At 39.8% G+C, this 15,019-nt stretch overlaps 1 gene segment (V, D, J or C); it reads right to left on the bottom strand.

The window, feature by feature from the left end:
• Positions 1 to 6,033: 6,033 nt before the first annotated feature.
• On the bottom strand, positions 6,034 to 6,825 carry LOC124239633 (immunoglobulin kappa variable 2-29-like). The segment is given in 2 exon segments: positions 6,034 to 6,365; positions 6,777 to 6,825. Coding segments are annotated over 2 exon segments (381 nt in total).
• Between the last annotated feature and the right edge of the window lie 8,194 nt (positions 6,826 to 15,019).

Here is a 15,019-nt window from a genome sequence, read left to right as displayed (position 1 = left end):
GAAAAAGGTTAAAAAGAAGTAACATTGGTAAACTAAGAGAGGACATAAAATAGAATCATATGAAATGTTCAGCTAGGATCAGGGAAAGCAAAAAACACAGAATATAAGTATAAATGGAGTGGATAATAATAAGACTAGATCAGTAATGTCTTTAAATACGGATGGTCTAAATACACCAAATAAAAGATAGAGATTGACAGAATGGATAGAAAGTGAAAAAATATAACCCAAATATATTTTCTCTACATGAAACCCACTTTAAATATGAAGACTGTGGTAGATTAAAAGGAAAAGGATGCAGGATGATATACTGTGATAACACTAATCAAAAGACATCTGGAGGACCTATACTAATTTCAGACAAAGCAGACTATAGAACAAAAATAATAATCAGGATAAAAATAAAGTAGGACATTAAATAATGATAATGGGTTTCATTCTTCAGGAAGACATAACACTGCTAAATGTGTTTGCACCAAAAGACAGCGTGTCAAACGTATTAGGCAAAAATGGATAGAACTGCAAGAAAAAACAGACAAATCCACTATTATAGTTGGAGACTTCAACATCTTTTTTCAGTAATTGACATATCAAGCAGGAAGAAAATCAATAAGGATATACTTGACCTCAATAGCACTATCAATCAAATGATTGAATTGGCATTTACTCTACCCCCTCCAAAGATAGTGTAGGTGAGGCAGACACCTACACTCAGCCAGGGACCAGCCCATAGGGCTTTGATCTATAGCTAAGTGTTCTTGGAAAAGTGTGCAAAGTCAGTTCTGGATGGAGATATTTTGGGGCTTGTAGTTCCAAAGAAGATTAATTCATATCTGTCACAGGAATGCTTCCTCCCCTCACTTCTTCAGTTAGTAAGAAAACCATGCGAAGCCCCGCTCTTAAGCCAAAATCACAAGAGAATTTGCTTAGTCCTTAGAGATGACCTTTCTCTGGTAGTGACTACTTGAGTGACCACAAGCTTGTCGTATGAACCTTATCAACAATGTTTATCGAGAATAATAGTTCCTGACACAGCTATAAATTGAATTTGAGCTCAAACTGCTTGAATACAAAACTCTTTCCCTTTACGAACCCAACCCTTGGAATGTTCTATAGAAGACAAATCAAAGGTAGGTAGTTGGTAGCCTTAGTAACAGAACTTGGGAATTTAGAGTTGAGGGATAAATCATAAAAGAAAAATTTAGAGGGGCTGGCCCCGTGGCCGAGTGGTTAAGTTCGCGCGCTCCGCTACAGGCGGCCCAGTGTTTCGTTGGTTCGAATCCCGGGCGCGGACAAGGCACTGCTCGTCAGACCACACTGAGGCAGCGTCCCACATGCCACAACTAGAAGGACCCACAACGAAGAATATACAACTATGTACCGGGGGGCTTTGGGGAGAAAAAGGAAAAATAAAAATCTTTAAAAAAAAAAAAAAAGAAAAATTTAGAGAATTCTATACAGCGGCCATATCTCTATACTTGAGGATAACAATAAGCTATGATCTAAATTCAGGGGGGAAATCAGAATAAAGAGAAAATAGCAAAGGATTCATCAAGGAAATTTAATTTAAACTGTCTCAAAGATTAATGAAAATTTAGGTTGATGTAGAAGATGTTATGATTCAGTATTTGGGATTGATCTCATAAAGTGGCTTAAAGGGATAAGAAGTAGATCTTGGAGCAAAGACACTTGAAGTAGGAAGTCCAAAAGGGAAGATGTTGTTCTATTGCACATGGGATATTGGATGCTGTCTGCTTCCTTTATGAATGAGAGTATCTATAGCAATGTCTACAGAGTGTCTATAGCCTATTCCTGTCTCACCATTGATGACATGTCCTGAGGTATGAGGAATACTCTTCACAAACTATGGGCAAGGAGACTCATCCACAAAGGACCACATTTGGATAATGAAATTGTGGACTTTGACCTGTTGCCATTGTGGAATAATACTTGTGGGTGTTGGAGTAGGAATTAGTATATTTCTCAAATGGCAGAAACGGGTTATTTTGGCCAAAGTGTAGATAACTGCCTATCGTATTCATCAAGATAGGTGTAATAAGATTTCCCATGCTACAAGTTCCACTAATAGTGTGACATTGACACATCCTGTTGAACCTATAGGCACACGTTTTCTCCCTTTGAATCTGGGTTGGCCAGGGATTGTGATGAAAGTACTGAGGCTATAAGAGGTCATAAAGGCTGTATAACTACTGCCTGGTACTCTTGGAGGAAGTATAGATGGAGTCAAGCAGCCACATGTCTAGGTTGCAGCCTCAGCTGAGGACCCAAACAACATCTAGCATTGACCACCTCTGAGATGACTCTAGCACCAGTCATCATCCAACTGCATCTATGTGAGAAATCCAAAGCAGGCACCTTGGTGAGTCCAGGAAATACCTAGAGCCATAGAGTTAATAGTACAATGATTACAGTTTTCATATCCCATTAATTTTGAACTGATTTGTTTTGAATCAATAGTAACTAAAACATAACAAATAAATATAGAGGAATATGGAAGTAGAATTTATCTATTGATACTAAATTAATCTGGGTAAAGTGTATGTGGGAGTTCCTTATACTATTTTTCCAAAAATTCTTCTTGAATCCCTGACACAGGGGCAACAAAGGGAAAACTACTGCCTCCAACATTGGAGAGACAGGTGAATACAGGGAATCTTAAGCAGAGATTACAAGAGCAAGAGAATCATGAGCAGAAACTGCTCACAGAACCAGTGCTAGGGTAGGAAAACCTTAACTGTAATTGATGAGTTGCTGAAGGCTCAGTGTGGACAAGTCTGAGAGTTAAAAAATTCCAGGGAGACCCAGTAATAGGGGATGCCCCCATAATATTGTGAGATTTACCTCATGAGCTCAACCAGATTCCCACAATAAATATCAGAGAAAAATCACCTCATGCTTCCAGCAGGGGGCTAAGAAAAAGAACCATCTGGAAGTAGAGCAGAGCCATATTTTGCCTTAAGATAAAAATAGGAGCAAGGAATAAGGGTGATGGACAGAAAATAGGAACAAATGTGGTGACATTAGTCCAACTGTATCACCAATCACTTTGAATACCAAGGGCCTAAGTGCACCAAAGAAAAGACAAAGATTGTCAGAGTTGATCAAAAAACAAGACCCAACTGTATGTTGTCTACAAGAAACCCACTTTAAATACAAATACACGTAGAGATTAAAAGTAATCAGATGAAGAAAAATATACCATGCTAACATTAATCAAAGAGAACAAAGTAGCTAGACTAATTTAGCAAGAGCTGACTTCAAATCAAGGAAAGTTATCAAGGATGACGAAGGGAATTACATAATGATAAAGGCGTCTATTCTCCAAGAAGACATAACGATTCTTAATCTGCATGCACCTAACAACAGAGAATCAAGACTATGTGAGGCCAAAACTAATAGAACTGGAAAAAGAAGTAGATGATCCCACTATCACAGTTGGAGACTTCAACACCCCTCTCTCAGAAATTGTTAGACCAGCAGGAAAATCGGTACAACAGAAATCCTCAACATATTGCTACCTAATGTGAAATACTAATTTTATCATTTTCCTGAAACTGCTGGATCCTTTAATTCCATTTTCCCCACTTCTTTTGTGGTGTGTTATTTTTATACACATACTCTGGTTGTATATGTATCTCAAACTCTATATTGTTTGCAGCCAATATTAATTTATATTTATCAATATATGTATTGTCCCAACGTTAGTCTTTTGTATATATCCATGTTTCTTTCTAAGATGACATTCCTTTTGTTAATATCATTATCCACAGCATTTATTTTATAGAGTACCGATGATAACTATTTGCTTAATTTTTTTCAAACTATTTATTTGACATGTGTGTCCCTTTTTTCATTCTATTTCTGGTACATGAAGTATTCTTTAAGTTGCTGAAACAAATCATTCTTTTTTTAACTGGAAGGATTGAATTTTATTTTTCTTTTGATATGCCATTTTATTTGCACAAAAATATTATTAGAACGCTATTTTATATGGGGTATATTTGAAGCATGTTTCTATTCATTTATCACCGGAATATGGGAATCATATTCACTATCAAACCTCATTTTGATGATGGCGTGATCAGTCACCGCCACTAGACCTTAGTGTTTGCAATATAATACAAAAGCTCAAATAACCACATTATAATTTAATTTAAAAATAAAGGGGACTTCCACTTTCAGTTAGGATGTAGTAGGTATTTAAAAAATACCCATTGCAACAAATAGAGAGGAGTATAAAAAACATTCAAAAGTCAGTTTACAATGACGTAAGAGACATGGAAGAAATGAAGACCAGATAACTCAATATTCCAGAGAGAATATTGGCTTTTGTAGTTGATCTGGTATTCTCCTCTCAATTGCTATCTTAGTGAAATTTGCAAGATTTGAGTGTGGGCAGATATTCTGGCTTTGCCCATGCAGGTGGACTCTCCTGGGGAAGAGAATCCATCTGAGCTTTGGCAGTTGAAGAGAGCTGCCTTAATAGATAGGATAGGAGCTGAATTCTTAATCCCAGAAAGGATTTCTCCTGGGGACATTTGCTGAGGTCTGGGATGGGAAATGTGACTGGGCAGCTGAGCCGGAATGGCAGACTGAAACCTCCCACATTCTCATGGAGTTTCTCCCTATTATGCTGCACTGATTGTCTCTGTGTGTGTCTGAGACATGGACCTTGGACCTAAACCACTGCATCTCCTGCTGATCTTCGCAGCCTCAGCTCTACCTTCTGATCAACATCCTCTTCAACTTGACTACTTGGTCTCTCCTAATTGATCATTTTCAAATCATCACTGGTGTATCATGGGGCAGAATCAACATTTGGAAGCTCGTCTATGCCTACTAGGTTGAGTAGGAATGTGTGATATGACTTAAGGTGCATTTGGACATGAACTTCACTAACTGTTGAGTCACTAAATGCATAGAGCCCTGCTTGATGCATCACTTACCCACGAAACATGCACTGGCAGCAGGGGACAACATTGACAGCCAGGCAGTGGTATCTTCAACCCTGCGATCTTCCCAGGAAATAAAACTGAGTTTCCATCTGGATTCATATCCCAACCCCAAGCTCACCCCAACAAATGTGAGCCCCAGAGCTGGGTGTTGTACCAATAGCTGACCTCTTCCATGGGCCCTTCACATTCTCGTTTCTGTCCTCTGCGTGGAAATCATAAGATTCTTATTTTCAGCAGGCAAAAATATGACACTTATGTTGTTTTGTATTGATAACAATTCTATTGAATGCAGCATATATTGTTATGCTCTCTGATTGGTCAGACTTGGTTCTTTATTTTTGAAATCCAGCTTTGGAATTCAGAAAACTCTCTTTTGGTTTCCACATGCTGTGACAGAGACTGTTAAGGATTTAGGCACTAGGCCCTTTTTTATGAAGAGATTTACCAAGTCTACCCAGCAGTTCAAAAAACAAGAATATGAATAGTTTCTCTCACTATTCCACAGAGGACGGTGGTATAAAATCCTATGCTGCCCCCAAATTGAGAGGGACATGTACTTAGAAAGAGTGGAAGTAGGAAGATGGAGGAGGGAAAGAAAACTGTCTTAATATCACCAAATATTATCCTGCTGCATGCATGCTAGCAACTACTGAACCTAATAAAGCAAAATAAGTATTTGTTTTGTGTTGCCGTGAATCAGCCTCCATGATGTGTTGTATTGAATGAATTTAGTTGATGAATATATGCAATGCAGGAGGATTAGCATGAGTTCTCATTCAGCTTTTAGTTCCTCATGACTGCTTTCTCAGAGGGTACCCCAACCCCTCCATTCTCCTGCTGCTTCTGCCGTGCCAAGGCTGTGCAGCTGATGCGCCTTAACACGTGGTTCCTCAGGCACAGGGGAAGTGCTCATGGTCCAGCGTCCTCAGCTGCCAACTATTCCCCTGAGTTCTCCAACATCTTCCTCTTAGACAGACTCAGAGAATCTGCTGTGTCTACTCCCCAGACAGGCTGCACATGTGGGCAGCTGGGCCACACCATGCAGGGAGGTTTATGTTCAGGGCTGTATCACTGTGGGAGGAGCATGTGTAGCTTGCACACAGTAATAAACTCCAACATCCTCAGGCTCCACTCTGCTGATTTTCAGGGTGAAATCTGTTCCTGACCCGCTGCCACTGAACCTGTCTGAGATCCCAGAGTCCCGGTTGGAAACTGAATAGATCAGGAGCTTTGGAGACTGGCCCGGCTTCTGCAGGTACCAATACAAATAGGTTTTTCCATCAATATCCAGCAGGCTCTGACTAGACTTGCAGGAGATGGAGGCCGGCTCTCCAGGGACGACAGGCAGGGAGAGTGGAGTCTGGGTCATCACAACATCCCCACTGGATCCTAAAATAATGAGAGAGAAGTGCAAGGTTATGTACAAATATTATGAGCCATTTTCATAATTTTCCTTTTGTAGTTATTTCAGGCTAAATCATGTGTATGTGTGTGTGACTTTGATTCAGAATTCAAAAGTATCCACTTAAAAAAAAAAGCAGAGATTCATAAGGTGAAAATGCATCTCTAGAATTCAACCTCTTCATTCCCCTCTTTCTGTGTTACTGTCTTCACCAGAGCACTGATCCTTGGTTCATTTATATCCTTTTAATAATTATAGATTTAAACATCTCATGCCCCTTCCCAGACACCTAGACTCATGTATGGAACAAGCGAACAGAATACATACAGAAAGGAGTGGTGCCCCTACTGCTGACTCTTCTACCCCACTCTCCTTTCTCCCCTCCCCTCTGCCCTCACCTGGGATCCAGAGCATCAGCAGCCCCAGGAGCTGAGCAGGGAGCCTCATTTTGAGAAGTTGAACTGAAGAGTCCTGATAAGTCAAAACAAAATGACAGCTGATCTTTTATCTCAGACTCAAAAGGGAAGGTCCTCCCTAGGGAACAATATGCAAATGCCCTGGTTGGTCTGAGATATTGTGTGGCAAGAACCAATGTAGGAGTGGACCTCTAATGTGACCAAAGTCACATAAATATCTTCTGTGTTTGGAGGAAAACCAATGGAGATAAAGCCCATGCTGCCTGCAGTAGTGGGAAGAATGATCTGACTGTGAAAGTCTAGCTCTTTGCGAGGTCACAATGCACATGGCCCAGAAAGCATCAGAGACCCTGAAATGTTGACATGTGTGTGTCCAGGGTCAATGTCTGGGAGGTGAATGGATATCTTGCTTTGCTTCCTCTGAGCTAAACTAGAGAAGGAAACAACTCCCATCCCCACAGCTATTGATCATCAGCACTTTCTCCCAATAACAGCAAAGACTGGAGCTAGTTCAAGAGTTGTCTGTATCTGCTGTTACCAGGTTAACTGTTTAAGAATGGTTGACGCAAGTGTTACAAACTATCCCGGGACCCAGTGAATTAAAATACGTAAAGTACTCATGTCAAACTTAGACAGTTAATAGACCTGTTTAAGACAAGTGGAAAAGCAAACAAATTTAATACATCGGGCAGCAAATATGAAATTCATGCAACCAATTGTTACAAACTGGTGAATATTGTATCATAATTACATATGATTACATATACTATATACATATATCAGATTAATCAAAGATTTCTTAAGGGAAGAATTCGCTCAGAATGGTGGGATGAAATAAACAGGAAATAATTTAATATTATTTTTTCTGAATAGTTATAGAAAAATTCTTCCCATATCTACTCTTTCTCATCATATATTTTGGGTAGCCACAGTTGTGGCTTAAAAGAAGTTTCTGTATGTTAGAACAACAAAAACTACATCCATTTCTTTAAAGTCTCTGTGTAACATGTACCTATGACCAACATTTTCCTGGGTTTTCATCAAAGAAGGTGACTGTGGAATAAGGTGCTGGGTCAGAGCTGCTCAGGGGCATTAATGTCAGACTTCCTGCCTCCAGAGCTGTTGTAGAATAAACTTGTGTTGTTTCTTTTGCCCCAGGTCTGTGTGCTTTGTTGTGGCAGCCCTAGGAAGTGAATAAACCCACTATCCAATATGGAAACTTGGATTGTGAGAAAATGAGTAACAGTGAGAAACATCATGTTTTCTTTTGTTACAAATCATTTCTTGAAAAGGCTACTTTTACAAAGTATTCTTTAAGATACTTCCATTTCCGAGTAGTGTTATTTTCTGTGAAATTAACAAAAAACCTTCAAATTCTCCAATTCTGATTGGTTGTTTTCTCTCATAATCTGTTGCCCTGAAATATTCAGAAAACGTAAAATCTTATAAAAATTTGTGAAAAAGTTTTTACATTTTTTCTATACCACTTATGGACGAAAAGCACAATATTCCTAATTCTACAAATAAATCTCTGTCTCCTGCATGTTACCAAACCAAGCTATGGCCAGGCTGGTTATCTCACCTTGGACACACATGATAAGAATTGGTAAAGTGGTGTAAGGGACCCAGATGGGGAACAGAGCAGGTCTTGTGTCTCTGTATTTGGTCACAGTCAACTCAAGAGGAGGAACTTATACAGGTGGGTTTTATTGTATTTTTTCCCTGTTGCCAGGTGATGTTGATTTGGCTTCCATAAAACCAGCTGGAAGTCAGCATGAGATTTGTATGACCTGGGAAGACTGTCTTGGAGATGGAACCATCTGGGTCTGTTCTCCTGTGGTCAGAGAGTGTGGGGTGGAGAGTGTGATATTTGTATACATTCTGCAGACTTTGTGAGCCCAAAAAGTTCAAGTCCACTGTTTTAGACAGCATTGAGACACACAGAGGCCTGTTCCCCAAATAGACACAAATGGAGGTTCTTTGTGATTGAAGGTCCTGTTATATCTTTGTCTGAGATCAATCCACCTGCAGAGGGAGATCCCCAGGTGCAGGTGGGCTGACTTGGATTTCTGAGCCAGAGGCACCTGTGATTAAATTTGTCAGTCTTTTTTAAATAATTGCAAGTTTTCACCCATTAAAGGATAACTTCTGATTTGTAGGGAGCTCAGGGAAGGTTGTGTGAATGTGTTTATCCTCTGAGTACATGTTTTCTCAAAACACTGGGAGAAACAGGTATTTTTCACACATCACGCTTCTGGATCCTCGAGACCTTATTCTTCATCTGCTTAATACAAATCTATATCCAAATGTTTGACTTATTTTTGTTTCCTTTTTCTTTAAATAGATATAAAAATCCTATAGAGGTAAACAACTGATCCATAAGGATAAGTGGGGAAATTGTGTGCTAGAGATGAAGGCTTTTTGTCTGTAAATGTTAAACTTTCTTTTGTGTCCAGCTCACCCGTTTAATAACTGGACAAAGGAAGATAACAGTTCCATTGCATCCAGAGCACTGTCTGCCTTGTAAGTTCTTCTCTAAGACACCGCCCAAGGCTCAGCCTTGGAAAGGGGAGTGTAAACTCAAAAGAAGCTCTCTCAAGCCACAGCTTGTCTGGAAGTTTAACAATTTTTTTTTCACAGTCTGCATTTGAGGTTGGTCTGTTGGACTTTGTAAGAAGGTCTGGTTTACGTGAGAAATGGGGATCCTAGCCTCTTAAATTTTAGTTGAAGCTGCCTTTGATATAAAAATTTGTATTAATATCCAGGAAAAAAATTGTTTTCTTTGGATTTTTCATTTAGAGGGAATAGTTTACCAGAAGAAAAATGGGGACTTATAGTCTAAGATTTCTCAAATTCCATCTTTCTTCCATATTCAACTATTTTAAGAATCTGCAAAATGCTTATACAAATTTTGAATAAGGGAATTTTAGACCCTCTGGAATAAACAAGATCCAATTAAATCACTTATAAAATCAGCTTAAATTCTCGTTAACCACTTCTTTTCATCTCCTGTTAATACAAATTAAAGTTCAGAACAGGAAGGAGCCAAAGTCTGAATGAAATATTTAGTGGCCATTCGTTGTCTTATAATAAAACACAGCCTCTGCATCAGTGAGTGAAATAGTGATCTCTGACTTAGGGGAGCGGAAGGCTCACAGTGGAGAACCTCACATCCACTCAGTCTCTTTAGACCAGGAGCCAAGGATGCACCAAAGTTCAGACGCTCTTTGAAGCATCAACTGCCCTCACCTTGCAGTGCTTCCAAAAATTTGCATGTTGACTCTTCTAAAGCACCTACTAGGCCAAGCAGAGAATAGGGATGAGAAATAAAATAAAATAATTCTGAGCTTTCTGAATCAGTCACAGGTAGAAATTACATGGTTTAAGAAGGAAATGTAGGCTATGATAACATATTGGAAACTTGCACAGGTCTTCCTCAGATTTCATGTTCTCGCTCTAGTAAGTTGGGAACATCCTCAATCTGGAGAATGTCTCTCATTTTCTGGAATCATTGTAGCCTTAGGTAAACTTTGAAATGATTATGAGAATACACACTAACTTATTATCCTGGGGAAACTAATTCCACCAAGATGACTTCTTTAAGGAAAAATAAAGAGGAGAAACCTATCGATTCTATGGAAAAATTAAAGCAAATATTTGCTGGTCCCTAAAAATTTTGAGTATAACCCTAAACAGACAAGAGCAACATTTTTTGTTCCTGGCTTAATGCTAAGGTTTCCAGAGTCAGCAAAAGTGATTTGCTTTTGCTTCAAACTAAACTTGTAGTATTGCTCATAACAGCAATTAAACCACACTCAGAACATGTAGAAAAAAAACAAGAGATAATGAAAAATCTGTTATGGAATTTATCTCACTGTGATATTTGCAGGAAAAAAGAGACAGAGAGTGAAAGATAGACAGAAAGAGAGGCTTAATTTGAATTATCATTCTCATAGTATTAATATCTTTAATGTGATAGAGAAAAACTTTGGACCAGAACTTGCAAGGACATAAATATGTCTATTGAGACATTGACTTGACTGCCCCCTAGTGTACCGTTGATATAATGACCAAGTGAACGTAGGTAGAATAAAAGTACAGGCATGTGCCACATAACCACCTTCCCATCAACAGGCCGCATATATGACCTCGATCCCATAAGATTAGTACCATACAGCCTAGGTGTGTAGTAGGCTATACCATCTAAGTTTGTGTAAGTACACTCTCTGATATTCTCACAAGTATGAAATCACTTAACAATGCATTTCTCAGAACGCATCCGTCATTAAGTAACACCTGACTGTACAGAAATTATAATTTAAAATTTTAAACTCTCCTAACAAGAACACCAGCCAAGAAATTCTGTCAAGAGAAATGATATCATCTGAAAATGACCGGGAACTCTTTCTGGGCTTCCTGGTGATTCTGCATGTGGTCTGACAGCTGATGTCTCCTAGTTGGAGTTGCTGTCCAGATTATATTTCTGACCTCTTTGTTCTACAGCTGCCACCAAACAGTGTGAACTATTTCCCCCAATCATAAGATCCCTCATGAATGGCCCATAAAGAGAATGGGGGTACACCTTTCCTTCCAGAGTGTTTAATATGTATCCTCTTCTTTAAAGGAAAGAATCACCTGACAGGCCTCTCTGACTTATGGAGACAACACATTCCACCTCGAGGAGTCCTGGTCTGGCCCTCGTACCAGGTGAAATATATTTCAGCCAGCTTTGATGGGGCCCAGAGCAGCAAAGAGCTCTGTACCAGGTGCAGCCTGCCATGTCAACAGCCCTGTCACTAGGGCCCCTGAAGACACAGAAGATTTAACAACATTAACCACCTGGACATCACTGACGCTTAGAGACACTCCACCGAATATCAGTAAAATACATATTCCTTTCAGAACATTTGCTAAGATAGACCACATTGTGGGCCGCGAGGTATGTCAATAAAATTAAATAGATTCAAATCATGCAAAGTGTATTCTATAAAGACGAGAATCATATTCAAAATCAGTGACCTAAGGTTATCAGAAAAGTCCACAAATATTTGGAAAATCAATCAAAAACTACTAAAAAAAAACACTAGGATTAAAGAAGTAACAAAATGGGAAATTAGCAAGTATTTTGAGTTGAAAGAAAATATATCAAAATTTCTGAGAGGAAAGAAAGAGAATTTATAGCTCTGAAGCTATGGCAATGAACATGTATATTAGCAAAGAAGATTTAGAATCAATCAGCTAAGCTGCCGTTGTCACTAATAAAAGGAGAACAAATTATACTAAATAACGGGAGCCTTTTATCAACAGAAATGTGTCAATGCAGTGAGCCGTGCTTAGGCCGCAGCACTGGAATCGTGTGAGTGTGGGAAAAATGCGCAAGAGCAGCTTCGCAAGAGAAAGTCTAAGAGTGGATGGGCAGATTGAGGAACTGCTCAGAGACAATTCAGTGACAAGGAGAGTCAAGTAGGATTATGAAGCAATATTGTTATGTCGTTGTACATATGAGAGACTCTAGTGAGCTTTGACTTGTTCAAAAGCCAAACATCACACAGTGCAGGCAGCTCTCCAGTCTTCTGATGGTTAGAGAGAGTGACGATCATTGGGCAAAGGCATGAAGCAGGGCCCTGAGGGATTAAGTGGCAGTGGATGATGTCAGGAGCTCACTAGAGTCTCCTCCCAATGACATGACTGAGCTTCTTTGCAGCCAGTGAAGTCAGCAGTGACCCCATTCCCCAGAGGTCCTGCGGGGTGTAAGCGTCCTATGTGGGGAGGAAGAAAGGGGCTCTGGGAGGCTGTTCTCCTGATGCCCTGGCCCCTGTTTACACAGAAGAGATGCCCACTCTCTGTGACTGAGGCCTCCATGGGCTCTTCCTCATAGCTCCACAAGCCATTTCCACTCGAGCCCAGCCTGGTGTCCACCTGTCCTCTAGTCACCACAGCTGCTCCTGCTGCCCTGAGAGGCTGAGCCTCCTTGTGAGGTTTGGGGCTGTTACACTGCAGGGTCCAGTGAGTGTCCTGCTCACAGGAGCATGTGCAGCTTCTCCAGGCTACACATTCATGAATATGAGCAAGAAATCAATAGAATTCTGAATGGATGTGTGTCCCCACTGTGAATATGTGTGGAAACACCTCCTGAAGACTCATCATTCTTTGTGTGTGTTACAAACTCCTTAATATAAGACATGTTTTCTTTTTTTTTCAATTTTCTAGTTAAGAATTCATTTTTAACTACGCTCCCTATGGAATTCATTATCTTGGAAAGAAACTCATCTCTATATGTTTTATTTTCTTAACCAAAAAGAGGATTCTATTGTTTGTTGATCTAAACATTATTTATTTTCATTCATACATGTCAGGACATGTAATAAGCATGCCCATTATTAGTTCAGAAATATTTTTATAGAATTTTTTTAAATGGGATCTATTTGAAGTATTTATTTTATATCAACTATCACTAGAAAACACGTCAGATTCATTTTCAGGAAATGAGCAGGTCATGTGAAAATAGCACATTTATTTATTGTTTGAATTTTTCCTTTTTATGGCAATATAGCACAAAGGTTGTCATCTGCAAATATTATTTGTGTTAAAAAAATGACAGGAATACAAGTTCTCAGATAGAATGCTGGATGTCTTGGAAAGCCAATCACTGCAAAAGGTACAAAAAAATAAAAGGGTAAATGCCAGAAGTCATATTTTCATGACACCAGAGAGCAGTGGAAAAAAATGAGGATTAGATGACCTAAACTTGCAAACCAAAAAGATGCCTTCCTAGTTGAGCTGACGTTTACCTGAATTTTGTATCATTTTCCAAACTGCATGTGGAGAGACGTTCTGATTTAACCCGGGTAGAGGAACACACCTGTGAAGAGAACCTCTGCCTGCACTTTGGTGGTCCCACAGGGCAACCACTAACACATGGCCAGCTCTCTAAAGGGGACATACCTGAGGTTTGGGGTAGCAGACAGGCCAGGGGATGATGGACCTGAAGGGCAGAAACCCCCTACCTACTCAGATGCATTTTATTTTCCTCCAAGGCTGCACAGATCATCCTTAACATCTGTCTGAATCATCCATGTTGGTCTCCATCTCCTCTGTATCTGCTGTTGATTTGGGCCCAATGGGCCGTCTGGTTTAAGGTCATTGCACATTGCATCTCCCCCCAACCCAACCACATGGTCTCTGCTGGACCACCTGGAGGAGCAAATATGTTTTCAGATCTCCTAGGCTGTGCTGGGTTGACAGAGACAAAGTGACATGACCTTAGGTCTCTTTGAGCAGGGACATTACTAAGCCTTGGATGATTACAGGTCTAACGCCTGCTCCCTACACTCATTTCCTGTGAAATGTGCAGCAGCTCAGAAGGGACCTAGGAAGCCAGGCAGAAGTCCCATCCACTCTGTGATTCTTCGTAAGAAACACATCTGGTCCTCTTTCTGGATTCTTATTATTGACCCACAACAAACAGGGGCATTTAACCCCCCAAATGTGAGCCAAAGAGCAGACTATGTCTGATTGCAGAAGGTGCTATAATCTCTTCCTGTTCCCATTCCTGCCATCATCCACAACTTTAAATTCTTGCCTTTCAGGATAGCAAAAGAAATCTCATATCATATGTATTCTTCCAGTGTTGTATGGGATGAATTCCATGCCCTAAATCTTCCAGATATGCTTTTTTTGGTTTAAACAACTTTTGTAACTTCAAGAACTCACATTTTCCTTCTGCAAAAGGTAATTGAGACAAAGCAGAGACTTTTAGCATTAGGATGTGGCATCTACTGTGGATTGACAAAAGACTATTTGGACACCCATAACCCAAAACTTTTACAAGTCATTCTCAGCTAACTCCCCCAAGGACAGCTGGTGTAGACTGCTGTCTCAAAGAATACATTAATGGAGCGAGAAGATAAGTAAAAAAGGGAGATGTAGAAAGTTGGGAAAGTGGGAAAATGCCAATTGTTTTAACATTATGAAATATTATCCTCTTAAAAATATACGAAAACCTGCTAAACCCAACACGTATTTGATTTATGTTGCTACGGATCTGCCTCATTTGTCTGTCTGTTATGCTGACTCAAGTTGTTTCACAACCGTACACAAAATAGGGAGAATTAGGATGACCTTGCATTCACCTCTCCCTTTCCTCATGACTCTGTTCAGAGGGCACTGGGACCCTCCATTCTGCTGGTTCTGTCACGCCAAGGCTGTGCAGCTGATGAGACTTA

The sequence above is a fragment of the Equus quagga genome, chromosome 5 (genome assembly GCF_021613505.1).
Source record: "Equus quagga isolate Etosha38 chromosome 5, UCLA_HA_Equagga_1.0, whole genome shotgun sequence".
In the NCBI taxonomy this organism is placed as follows: Eukaryota; Metazoa; Chordata; class Mammalia; order Perissodactyla; family Equidae; genus Equus; species Equus quagga.
Note: the sequence above shows the minus strand (reverse complement) of the source record. Positions and strands in the feature narration are given on the sequence as shown.